Source organism: Salmo trutta, chromosome 34 (genome assembly GCF_901001165.1).
Source record: "Salmo trutta chromosome 34, fSalTru1.1, whole genome shotgun sequence".
Taxonomy (NCBI): Eukaryota; Metazoa; Chordata; class Actinopteri; order Salmoniformes; family Salmonidae; genus Salmo; species Salmo trutta.
This window is the reverse complement of record NC_042990.1, coordinates 14,517,277-14,531,747: the sequence shown is the minus strand read 5'-3', so window position 1 is coordinate 14,531,747 and position 14,471 is coordinate 14,517,277. Positions and strand designations below refer to the sequence as shown.

General features: G+C 43.1%; 1 protein-coding gene across 1 annotated transcript; it reads left to right on the top strand.

Moving 5' to 3' along the window:
- The first annotated feature begins 224 nt into the window (after positions 1-224).
- On the top strand, positions 225-14,190 carry LOC115173160 (mucin-2-like). Its single transcript, XM_029731087.1, has 15 exons — positions 225-250; positions 732-869; positions 1,341-1,550; positions 2,085-2,222; positions 2,715-2,866; positions 3,171-3,845; positions 4,140-4,961; positions 5,628-6,944; positions 7,608-11,559; positions 11,722-11,888; positions 12,219-12,358; positions 12,554-12,615; positions 12,870-12,970; positions 13,122-13,300; positions 13,422-14,190. Exons 1-15 carry the CDS (start codon positions 225-227, stop codon positions 13,515-13,517), a joined length of 8,175 nt encoding a protein of 2,724 aa, XP_029586947.1. The 3' UTR covers positions 13,518-14,190.
- The last annotated feature ends 281 nt before the right edge of the window (positions 14,191-14,471 follow it).

The following is a 14,471-nucleotide window of genomic DNA, read 5'->3' as shown; positions in this document are numbered from 1 at the left end:
AATCACAACTGCAGCTCCTACACCAACAACTCTTGCTCCTACAACTTCAGCATCCACTACGTCATTCACAACTGCAGGTCCAACTACCATTTTACTTCCTTCGACAACCACAACTGTATCACCTATGACAACCACAACAACATCCACCACAACAACAGAAGCTCCTACAATGTCAATCTCAACTGCAGGTTCTACTACCAATTTAACTCCATCCACAACCACAAATGAAGCTCCTACAGACATCACAACTGTACCTCCTATGCCCCCCACAATTGCAACTTCAACTACAACTGTAGCATCTGCTACAACAACAACTGCAGATGCTTCCATAACCACAAGTTTAGCACCTACTACATCAATCACAACTGCAGGTCCTACTACCATATTACCTCCTACGACAACCACAACTGAAGCTCCTACAGAAATCACAACTGTAGCTCCTATAACCCCCACAATTGCAGCTTCTACTTCAACAACTGTAGCTCCCACGAACACTACAACTGCAGCAGCTCCTACAACAATAACTGTAGCTGCTTCCACAACAACTACTGCATCCCCTACTGCAACCACAACTGAAGCTCCTTCGACTACAACTGTAGCACCAACAACATCAGCAACAACAGTCCCTGCGACAACTGCAGCTAATACTTCAACTGTAGCTCCAACAAAGCCAATCACAACTGCAGCTCCTACACCAACAACTCTTGCTCCTACAACCTCTACAACTTCAGCACCCACTACGTCATTCACAACTGCAGGTCCAACTACCATTTTACTTCCTTCGACAACCACAACTGTATCACCTATGACAACCACAACAACATCCACCACAACAACAGTAGCTCCTACAATGTCAATCTCAACTGCAGGTTCTACTACCAATTTAACTCCAACCACAACCACAAATGAAGCTCCTACAGACATCACAACTGTAGCTCCTATGCCCCCCACAATTGCAACTTCAACTACAACTGTAGCATCTCCCACAACAACAACTGCAGATGCTTCCATAACCACAAGTTCAGCACCTACTACATCAATCACAACTGCAGGTCCTACTACCATATTACCTCCTACGACAACCACAACTGAAGCTCCTACAGAAATCACAACTGTAGCTCCTATAACCCCCACAATTGCAGCTTCTACTTCAACAACTGTAGCTCCCACGAACACTACAACTGCAGCAGCTCCTACAACAATAACTGTAGCTGCTTCCACAACAACTACTGCATCCCCTACTGCAGCCACAACTGAAGCTCCTTCGACTACAACTGTAGCACCAACAACATCAGCAACAACAGTCCCTGCGACAATAGCAGCTAATACTTCAACTGTAGCACCAACAATGCCAATCACAACTGCAGCTCCTACACCAACAACTCTTGCTCCTACAACCTCTACAACTTCAGCACCCACTACGTCATTCACAACTGCAGGTCCAACTACCATTTTACCTCCTTCGACAACTACAACTGTATCACCTATGACAACCACAACAACATCCACCACAACAACAGTAGCTCCTACAATGGCAATCTCAACTGCAGGTTCTACTACCAATTTAACTCCAACCACAACCACAAATGAAGCTCCTACAGACATCACAACTGTAGCTCCTATGCCCCCCACAATTGCAACTTCAACTACAACTGTAGCATCTCCCACAACAACAACTGCAGATGCTTCCATAACCACAAGTTCAGCACCTACTACATCAATCACAACTGCAGGTCCTACTACCATATTACCTCCTACGACAACCACAACTGAAGCTCCTACAGAAATCACAACTGTAGCTCCTATAACCCCCACAATTGCAGCTTCTACTTCAACAACTGTAGCTCCCACGAACACTACAACTGCAGCAGCTCCTACAACAATAACTGTAGCTGCTTCCACAACATCTACTGCATTCCCTACTGCAACCACAACTGAAGCTCCTTCGACTACAACTGTAGCACCAACAACATCAGCAACAACAGTCCCTGCTACAACTGCAGCTAATACTTCAACTGTAGCTCCAACAAAGCCAATCACAACTGCAGCTCCTACACCAACAACTCTTGCTCCTACAACTTCAGCATCCACTACGTCATTCACAACTGCAGGTCCAACTACCATTTTACCTCCTTCGACAACCACAACTGTATCACCTATGACAACCACAACAACATCCACCACAACAACAGTAGCTCCTACAATGTCAATCTCAACTGCAGGTTCTACTACCAATTTAACTCCAACCACAAATGAAGCTCCTACAGACATCACAACTGTAGCTCCTATGCCCCCCACAATTGCAACTTCAACTACAACTGTAGCATCTGCAACAACAACAACTGCAGATGCATCCTTAACCACAAGTTCAACACCTACTACATCAATCACAACTGCAGGTCCTACTACCATTTTACCTCCTACGACAACCACAAATGAAGCTCCTACAGAAATCACAACTGTAGCTCCTATAACCCCCACACTTGCAGCTTCTACTTTAACAACTGTAGCTCCCACGAACACTACAACTGCAGCAGCTCCTACAACAATAACTGTAGCTACTTCCACAACAACTACTGCATCCCTTACTGCAACCACAACAGAAGCTCCTTCGACTACAACTGTAGCACCAACAACATCAGCAACAACAGTCCCTGCGACAACTGCAGCTAATACTTCAACTGTAGCTCCAACAAAGCCAATCACAACTGCAGCTCCTACACCAACAACAATTGCTCCTACAACCTCTACAACTTCAGCACCCACTACGTCATTCACAACTGCAGGTCCAACTACCATTTTACCTCCTTCGACAACTACAACTGTATCACCTATGACAACCACAACAACATCCACCACAACAACAGTAGCTCCTACAATGTCAATCTCAACTGCAGGTTCTACTACCAATTTAACTCCAACCACAACCACAAATGAAGCTCCTACAGACATCACAACTGTAGCTCCTATGCCCCCCACAATTGCAACTTCAACTACAACTGTAGCATCTGCTACAACAACAACTGCAGATGCATCCATAACCACAAGTTCAGCACCTACTACATCAATCACAACTGCAGGTCCTACTACCATATTACCTACTACGACAACCACAACTGAAGCTCCTACAGAAATCACAACTGTAGCTCCTATAAATCCCACAATTGAAGCTTCTACTTCAACAACTGTAGCTCCCACGAACACTACAACTGCAGCAGCTCCTACAACAATAACTGTAGCTGCTTCCACAACAACTACTGCATTCCCTACTGCAACCACAACTGAAGCTCCTTCGACTACAACTGTAGCACCAACAACATCAGCAACAACAGTCCCTGCGACAACTGCAGCTAATACTTCAACTGTAGCTCCAACAAAGCCAATCACAACTGCAGCTCCTACACCAACAACTCTTGCTCCTACAACTTCAGCACCTACTACATCAATCACAACTGCAGGTCCTACTACCATATTACCTCCTACGACAACCACAACTGAAGCTCCTACAGAAATCACAACTGTAGCTCCTATAACCCCCACAATTGCAGCTTCTACTTCAACAACTGTAGCTCCCACGAACACTACAACTGCAGCAGCTCCTACAACAATAACTGTAGCTGCTTCCACAACAACTACTGCATCCCCTACTGCAACCACAACTGAAGCTCCTTCGACTACAACTGTAGCACCAACAACATCAGCAACAACAGTCCCTGCGACAACTGCAGCTAATACTTCAACTGTAGCTCCAACAATGCCAATCACAACTGCAGCTCCTACACCAACAACTCTTGCTCCTACAACCTCTACAACTTCAGCACCCACTACGTCATTCACAACTGCAGGTCCAACTACCATTTTACTTCCTTCGACAACCACAACTGTATCACCTATGACAACCACAACAACATCCACCACAACAACAGTAGCTCCTACAATGTCAATCTCAACTGCAGGTTCTACTACCAATTTAACTCCAACCACAACCACAAATGAAGCTCCTACAGACATCACAACTGTAGCTCCTATGCCCCCCACAATTGCAACTTCAACTACAACTGTAGCATCTGCTACAACAACAACTGCAGATGCTTCCACAACCAAAAGTGTAGCACCTACTACTTCAATCACAACTGCAGGTCCAACTACCATTTTACTTCCTTCGACAACCACAACTGTATCACCTATGACAACCACAACAACATCCACCACAACAACAGTAGCTCCTACAATGTCAATCTCAACTGCAGGTTCTACTACCAATTTAACTCCAACCACAAATGAAGCTCCTACAGACATCACAACTGTAGCTCCTATGCCCCCCACAATTGCAACTTCAACTACAACTGTAGCATCTGCAACAACAACAACTGCAGATGCATCCATAACCACAAGTTCAACACCTACTACATCAATCACAACTGCAGGTCCTACTACCATTTTACCTCCTACGACAACCACAACTGAAGCTCCTACAGAAATCACAACTGTAGCTCCTATAACCCCCACACTTGCAGCTTCTACTTCAACAACTGTAGCTCCCACGAACACTACAACTGCAGCAGCTCCTACAACAATAACTGTAGCTGCTTCCACAACAACTACTGCATCCCTTACTGCAACCACAACTGAAGCTCCTTCGACTACAACTGTAGCACCAACAACATCAGCAACAACAGTCCCTGCGACAACTGCAGCTAATACTTCAACTGTAGCTCCAACAATGCCAATCACAACTGCAGCTCCTACACCAACAACTCTTGCTCCTACAACCTCTACAACTTCAGCACCCACTACGTCATTCACAACTGCAGGTCCAACTACCATTTTACCTCCTTCGACAACTACAACTGTATCACCTATGACAACCACAACAACATCCACCACAACAACAGTAGCTCCTACAATGGCAATCTCAACTGCAGGTTCTACTACCAATTTAACTCCAACCACAACCACAAATGAAGCTCCTACAGACATCACAACTGTAGCTCCTATGCCCCCCACAATTGCAACTTCAACTACAACTGTAGCATCTCCCACAACAACAACTGCAGATGCTTCCATAACCACAAGTTCAGCACCTACTACATCAATCACAACTGCAGGTCCTACTACCATATTACCTCCTACGACAACCACAACTGAAGCTCCTACAGAAATCACAACTGTAGCTCCTATAACCCCCACAATTGCAGCTTCTACTTCAACAACTGTAGCTCCCACGAACACTACAACTGCAGCAGCTCCTACAACAATAACTGTAGCTGCTTCCACAACATCTACTGCATTCCCTACTGCAACCACAACTGAAGCTCCTTCGACTACAACTGTAGCACCAACAACATCAGCAACAACAGTCCCTGCAACAACTGCAGCTAATACTTCAACTGTAGCTCCAACAAAGCCAATCACAACTGCAGCTCCTACACCAACAACTCTTGCTCCTACAACTTCAGCATCCACTACGTCATTCACAACTGCAGGTCCAACTACCATTTTACCTCCTTCGACAACCACAACTGTATCACCTATGACAACCACAACAACATCCACCACAACAACAGTAGCTCCTACAATGTCAATCTCAACTGCAGGTTCTACTACCAATTTAACTCCAACAACAAATGAAGCTCCTACAGACATCACAACTGTAGCTCCTATGCCCCCCACAATTGCAACTTCAACTACAACTGTAGCATCTGCAACAACAACAACTGCAGATGCATCCTTAACCACAAGTTCAACACCTACTACATCAATCACAACTGCAGGTCCTACTACCATTTTACCTCCTACGACAACCACAACTGAAGCTCCTACAGAAATCACAACTGTAGCTCCTATAACCCCCACACTTGCAGCTTCTACTTCAACAACTGTAGCTCCCACGAACACTACAACTGCAGCAGCTCCTACAACAATAACTGTAGCTACTTCCACAACAACTACTGCATCCCTTACTGCAACCACAACTGAAGCTCTTTCGACTACAACTGTAGCACCAACAACATCAGCAACAACAGTCCCTGCGACAACTGCAGCTAATACTTCAACTGTAGCTCCAACAAAGCCAATCACAACTGCAGCTCCTACACCAACAACTCTTGCTCCTACAACCTCTACAACTTCAGCACCCACTACGTCATTCACAACTGCAGGTCCAACTACCCTTTTACCTCCTTCGACAACTACAACTGTATCACCTATGACAACCACAACAACATCCACCACAACAACAGTAGCTCCTACAATGTCAATCTCAACTGCAGGTTCTACTACCAATTTAACTCCAACCACAACCACAAATGAAGCTCCTACAGACATCACAACTGTAGCTCCTATGCCCCCCACAATTGCAACTTCAACTACAACTGTAGCATCTGCTACAACAACAACTGCAGATGCATCCATAACCACAAGTTCAGCACCTACTACATCAATCACAACTGCAGGTCCTACTACCATATTACCTCCTACGACAACCACAACTGAAGCTCCTACAGAAATCACAACTGTAGCTCCTATAACTCCCACAATTGAAGCTTCTACTTCAACAACTGTAGCTCCCACGAACACTACAACTGCAGCAGCTCCTACAACAATAACTGTAGCTGCTTCCACAACAACTACTGCATTCCCTACTGCAACCACAACTGAAGCTCCTTCGACTACAACTGTAGCACCAACAACATCAGCAACAACAGTCCCTGCGACAACTGCAGCTAATACTTCAACTGTAGCTCCAACAAAGCCAATCACAACTGCAGCTCCTACACCAACAACTCCTGCTCCTACAACTTCAGCATCCACTACGTCATTCACAACTGCAGGTCCAACTACCATTTTACTTCCTTCGACAACCACAACTGTATCACCTATGACAACCACAACAACATCCACCACAACAACAGAAGCTCCTACAATGTCAATCTCAACTGCAGGTTCTACTACCAATTTAACTCCATCCACAACCACAAATGAAGCTCCTACAGACATCACAACTGTAGCTCCTATGCCCCCCACAATTGCAACTTCAACTACAACTGTAGCATCTGCTACAACAACAACTGCAGATGCTTCCATAACCACAAGTTCAGCACTTACTACATCAATCACAACTGCAGGTCCTACTACCATATTACCTCCTACGACAACCACAACTGAAGCTCCTACAGAAATCACAACTGTAGCTCCTATAACCCCCACAATTGCAGCTTCTACTTCAACAACGGTAGCTCCCACGAACACTACAACTGCAGCAGCTCCTACAACAATAACTGTAGCTGCTTCCACAACAACTACTGCATCCCCTACTGCAACCACAACTGAAGCTTCTTCGACTACAACTGTAGCACCAACAACAGTCCCTGCGACAACTGCAGCTAATACTTCAACTGTAGCTCCAACAATGCCAATCACAACTGCAGCTCCTACACCAACAACTCTTGCTCCTACAACCTCTACAACTTCAGCACCCACTACGTCATTCACAACTGCAGGTCCAACTACCATTTTACTTCCTTCGACAACCACAACTGTATCACCTATGACAACCACAACAACATCCACCACAACAACAGTAGCTCCTACAATGTCAACTGCAGGTTCTACTACCAATTTAACTCCAACCACAACCACAAATGAAGCTCCTACAGACATCACAACTGTAGCTCCTATGCCCCCCACAATTGCAACTACAACTGTAGCATCTGCTACAACAACAACTGCAGATGCTTCCATAACCACAAGTTCAGCACCTACTACATCAATCACAACTGCAGGTCCTACTACCATATTACCTCCTACGACAACCAGAACTGAAGCTCCTACAGAAATCACAACTGTAGCTCCAATAACCCCCACAATTGCAGCTTCTACTTCAGCAACTGTAGCTCCCACGAACACTACAACTGCAACAGCTCCTACAACAATAACTGTAGCTGCTTCCACAACAATTACTGCATCCCCTACTGCAACCACAACTGAAGCTCCTTCGACTACAACTGTAGCACCAACAACATCAGCAACAACAGTCCCTGCGACAACTGCAGCTAATACTTCAACTGTAGCTCCAACAATGCCAATCACAACTGCAGCTCCTACAACAACAACTCTTGCTCCTACAACCTCTACAACTTCAGCACCCACTACGTCATTCACAACTGCAGGTCCAACTACCATTTTACTTCCTTCGACAACCACAACTGTATCACCTATGACAACCACAACAACATCCACCACAACAACAGTAGCTCCTACAATGGCAATCTCAACTGCAGGTTCTACTACCAATATAACTCCAACCACAACCACAAATAAAGCTCCTACAGACATCACAACTGTAGCTCAGATGCCCCACACAATTGCAACTTCAACTATAACTGTAGCATCTCCCACAACAACAACTGCAGATGCTTCCGCAACCACAAGTGCAGCACCTACTACTTCAATCACAACTGCAGGTCCTAATACCATTTTACCTCCTACGACAACCACAACTGAAGCTCCTACAGAAATCACAACTGTAGCTCCTATAACCCCCACAATTGCAGCTTCTACTTCAACAACTGTAGCTCCCACGAACACTACAACTGCAGCAGCTCCTACAACAATAACTGTAGCTGCTTCCACAACAATTACTGCATCCCCTACTGCAACCACAACTGAAGCTCCTTCGACTACAACTGTAGCACCAACAACATCAGCAACAACAGTCCCTGCGACAACTGCAGCTAATACTTCAACTGTAGCTCCAACAATGCCAATCACAACTGCAGCTCCTACACCAACAACTCTTGCTCCTACAACCTCTACAACTTCAGCACCCACTACATCATTCCCAACTGCAGGTCCAACTACCATATTACTTCCTTCGACAACCACAACTGTATCACCTATGACAACCACAACAACATCCACCACAACAACAGTAGCTCCTACAATGGCAATCTCAACTGCAGGTTCTACTACCAATTTAACTCCAACCACAACCAAAAATGAAGCTCCTACAGACATCACAACTGTAGCTCCTATGCCCCCCACAATTGCAACTTCAACTACAACTGTAGCATCTGCTACAACAACAACTGCAGATGCTTCCATAACCACAAGTTCAGCACCTACTACATCAATCACAACTGCAGGTCCTACTGCCATATTACCTCCTACGACAACCACAACTGAAGCTCCTACAGAAATCACAACTGTAGCTCCTATAACCCCCACAATTGCAGCTTCTACTTCAACAACTGTAGCTCCCACGAACACTACAACTGCAGCAGCTCCTACAACAATAACTGTAGCTGCTTCCACAACAACTACTGCATTCCCTACTGCAACCACAACTGAAGCTCCTTCGACTACAACTGTAGCACCAACAACATCAGCAACAACAGTCCCCGCAACAACTGCAGCTAATACTTCAACTGTAGCTCCAACAATGCCAATCACAACTGCAGCTCCTACACCAACAACTCTTGCTCCTACAACTTCAGCATCCACTACGTCATTCACAACTGCAGGTCCAACTACCATTTTACCTCCTTCGACAACCACAACTGTATCACCTATGACAACCACAACAACATCCACCACAACAACAGTAGCTCCTACAATGTCAATCTCAACTGCAGGTTCTACTACCAATTTAACTCCAACCACAACCACAAATGAAGCTCCTACAGACATCACAACTGTAGCTCCTATGCCCCCCACAATTGCAACTTCAACTACAACTGTAGCATCTGCAACAACAACAACTGCAGATGCTTCCATAACCACAAGTTCAGCACCTACTACATCAATCACAACTGCAGGTCCTACTACCATTTTACCTCCTACGACAACCACAACTGAAGCTCCTACAGAATTCACAACTGTAGCTCCTATAACCCCCACAATTGCAGCTTCTACTTCAACAACTGTAGCTCCCACGAACACTACAACTGCAGCAGCTCCTACAACAATAACTGTAGCTGCTTCCACAACAACTACTGCACTCCCTACTGAAACCACAACTGAAGCTCCTTCGACTACAACTGTAGCACCAACAACATCAGCAACAACAGTCCCTGCGACAACTGCAGCTAATACTTCAACTGTAGCTCCAACAATGCCAATCACAACTGCAGCTCCTACACCAACAACTCTTGCTCCTACAACTTCAGCAGCCACTACGTCCTTCACAACTGCAGGTCCAACTACCATTTTACCTCCTTTGACAACCACAACTGTATCACCTATGACAACCACAACAACATCCACCAAAACAACAGTAGCTCCTACAATGTCAATCTCAACTGCAGGTTCTACTACCAATTTAACTCCAACCACAACCACAAATGAAGCTCCTACAGACATCACAACTGTAGCTCCTATGCCCCCCACAATTGCAACTTCAACTTCAACTACAACTGTAGCATCTCCCACAACAACAACTGCAGATGCTTCCACAACCACAAGTGCAGCACCTACTACTTCAATCACAACTGCAGGTCCTAATACCATTTTACCTCCTACGACAACCACAACTGAAACTCCTACAGAAATCACAACTGTAGCTCCTATGTCCCTCACAATTGCAGCTTCTACTTCAACAACTGTAGGTCCCACGACCACTACAACTGCAGCAGCTCTTACAACAATAACTGTAACTGCTTCCACAACTACTACTGCAGCTCCTACTGCAACCACAACTGAAGCTCCTTCTACAACAACTGTAGCACCAACAACATCAGCAACAACAGTCCCTGCGACAACTGCAGCTAATACTTCAACTGTAGCTCCAACAATGCCAATCACAACTGCAGCTTCTACAACAACAACTCTTGCTCCTACAACCTCTACAACTTCAGCACCCACTACGTCATTCACAACTGCAGGTCCAACTACCATTTTACTTCCTTCGACAACCACAACTGTATCACCTATGACAACCACAACAACATCCACCACAACAACAGTAGCTCCTACAATGTCAATCTCAACTGCAGGTTCTACTACCAATTTAACTCCAACCACAACCACAAATGAAGCTCCTACAGACATCACAACTGTAGCTCCTATGCCCCCCACAATTGCAACTTCAACTACAACTGTAGCATCTCCTACAACAACAACTGCAGATGCTTCCACAACCACAAGTTCAGCAACTACTACATCAATCTCAAATGCAGGTCCTATTACCATTTTTCCTCCTACGACAACCACAACTGAAGCTCCTATAGAAATCACAACTGTAGCTCCTATGTCCCCCACAATTGCAGCTTCCACTTCAACAACTGTAGGTCCCACGACCACCACATTTGCAGCAGCTCCTACAGCAACAACTGTAGCTGCTTCCACAACTACTACTGCATTCCTTACTGCAACCACAACTGAAACTCCTTTTACAACAACTGTAGCACCTACGACAACAACAACATCCCCTACGACAACTGCAGCTAATACTACAACAACTGTGGCTCCTACAAGTACAACCATAATTGCACTTCCTACCTCGACAACCACAACAGAAACTTTTACCTCAGCTTCTATGGCTTCAGTGGCATCAACTAGGTAAGCAAAATAATTTAATATAATTGTTTCATACAATCTAATTAACACTTTATTGTCAATCAAGGAAGCCTTGCAACAAAGAACAATGTATCTCCGCCATTAACCACTAATGCTTTCATAAAAGCATACAAAACGTACAAATCTATTATCATTTTTACTCAGATTTGGCACAGTGGTGGTTTTTGTAAGACTAGAGTTCCAGCTCAACACAGCAGTCCCCACTGAGGATGATGTCCTTGGTGCCGTCGACAAGGAACTGTCTCATCAATTCAGGACCTTCAAAATTCAAAGAAACACTCAAGCCACGCTCCAGAATGCAACTTATATCAGTGAGTTGAACAAATTAGGCTTATATCATGAAGTATGCTTTTAAAAACTTTGAAAAAAATATTTCCTCCTAAAATTCAAGACAATTAAGTCTGCTTAGAATAATTATGTTTATTAATAAGTAAACAATTAACTGCTCCCACTTTCTAAATACTTCTTAAATGTGGCTTTTCAACACACAGAATCAGCTTTGTTGAAACTCATAAATTATAACAGTTAATTTTGTCTGCATCTATAGTAAATTGTAAATAAGAATTTGTTCTTAATTGATTTGCCCAGTTAAATAAAGGTTAAATAAAATTAATATAGTGATGTTTTTTTTGTGCTCACAGAACTTGCAGATACTTCATTTGCTGTTGATCTTGGTTTCAAAATAACCAATGTATCCATGGAGGAGAGACTGCTTCGAAGTGCTAGACTCACTTTCACCAATGATACCTACAGCCAGATACAGGATTTGATTAACAACCTAGTAAGATACTTTTTTGTACTAGATTACTCAATCTAGGATATTGTACTGTAAAGTTCACCAGAATCAAACAGGAATGTTTTTGGGACATATTATTTGGCCATAATACATCTAAAAACTTGGACATGAAATCCATAACCATCCATGGTCCTGTCAGATCATCATAATAATTGAGAACTTGATTTTGTCTCCTTTTAGCTCCATGATATTCTCAGTGAACCAAACGGCAAACAATTTGACTTTCCCAACGCCAAATTTAGGTGAGTACAACTTCAAGCCCTCCCAAAACAACCCAGTTTTCTTAACTGCACTCAAAAGAATTTCTGCTGATTTCATACAGCTGCTGTCTGTACGGCTAAACAGGATGGAGGGAGCATGTGTTGTATATGTTCCAGTTGTGGATCAGTACTACATATGATTTTTATGATCTGATATAAGCATTATTTCCATGAACAGGTCTTGTTCACACATTCCACAGTTCAACTCTCAAAGGAACCCATTTTTATCTTTACAGTGTTGTTGGCAATCAAATCATGGCAAACGTGACGTATGTATACAAAGAGAAAGATGTCAACCTCCCTAGTGCCTTTCTAGGGGAAGTTATAAAAGTCTCAGGTACGCTGATTTTGTTGTCATTGGTCGTGATTGCTATGCTTTTTTGATCAAACTGCATGTAACAACTTGTGTATGACACACAAATGTGAAAACAATTTTAGATATCACAAGTTTATAATAACCCCTAAATATTGTTCACTTTGTATTCTAGGTCTCCTGACAACCATTGTTGCCCCAACAACAACTACCAGCACCACACCACTTCCTACCCTTTTGCTGACCACTACTTTCAATACCACAAGTGATGGAGGTTTTCCTGGCTGGGCTCTGGCCATTATCATCCCTTGTGGCATCGCTATCATTCTGGTACCCCTGTGGATCCTGCTATGTGTACGTATAGGCTTGTGTTCACTTGTGTACTGTGTATACTGTTTACATATTTTACAGAGTATTTAATAAAACAATATGCTAAATCTCTGCAATGATTTGATTCTCCATTTTTGTTTTGCAGTGCATGCTATGTGGCGGCTGTGCAGCTTTAAGGAGACGCTGGCACAGACACAGAGCTTACAACGTACAGTACACCACAAGAAACAGCCTCTTCTGAGTTGACAAGACCATCAAAATAACAGCCAATCATCTATATCTGCTCATCATCACAACAAATAATATATTTTTTATGTAATCCATACACCATTACTTTTGAGAAGATCAAACACGGACTTGCTTATATTTTATTACAAAATTGCATTGTTCTTGATAGGGTTAATAGGTCACATGTGTTTCCCCAATGTACTACTTTTTAATACTACTTTTTAATATTATACAGTATTTCTCATTTTAGTCAAAGCTACAGCTGAGCTGGTATATTATGCATTTATGTAATTTATGTGCCATCAACCTCTGCTGTCCACCGACTAAAATTATCATCTCTAATTTAATCAAATCAAAATCAAATCAAATGTATTTGTCACATACACATGGTTAGCAGATGTTAATGCGAGTGTAGCGAAATGCTTGTTCTTCTAGTTCTGACCATGCAGTAATATCTACCAAGTAATGTAACCTAACAATTCACAACAACTGCCTTATACACACAAGTGTAAAGGAATGAATACGAATATGTACATAATCATCTATATACACAGAAATTTTATTTTAGATTTTTGTCATTTCCCCTGCTGATTTAAGCTATTAACTCACTATATTTGAAAGTTTGCAATACAGCACCTGTTTCTTTATCATACAATTTAACATGTAATAAAAGCCTTTCAAATCAATATTAACTGGAGAAATAATATGTCTGCAGAAATCCTGTTAGAATTATTTGAACATGCTATACGCAAAAATTGGTAACACTTTGCTCTACAGGGTAAGGTATTCATAACACCTTTAAGAGTTTTAATTTGAAATCTCCTTATGAATGTTGTTGAATAAATGTATTAAGGTTGTTATGAATAATCCTTCAAAATTCACAAAGGTCTCATGATTGTCTTCATAAAGGTGTTATGAATGCCTTATCTGTATACTGTCCTATAGTAAATTGTTGACCAACAATTAG

Excerpts from the sequence above, each read along its gene's own strand:
- LOC115173160 (XM_029731087.1), top strand. The coding sequence starts at position 225 with ATGAAGCTCCTACAGACATCACAACT. Across the intron at positions 4,962-5,627 it reads AACTCCAACCACAACCACAA|ATGAAGCTCCTACAGACATC; the intron begins ATGAAGCTCCTA and ends CTCCAACAACAA. Across the intron at positions 12,359-12,553 it reads AGGATTTGATTAACAACCTA|CTCCATGATATTCTCAGTGA; the intron begins GTAAGATACTTT and ends GTCTCCTTTTAG.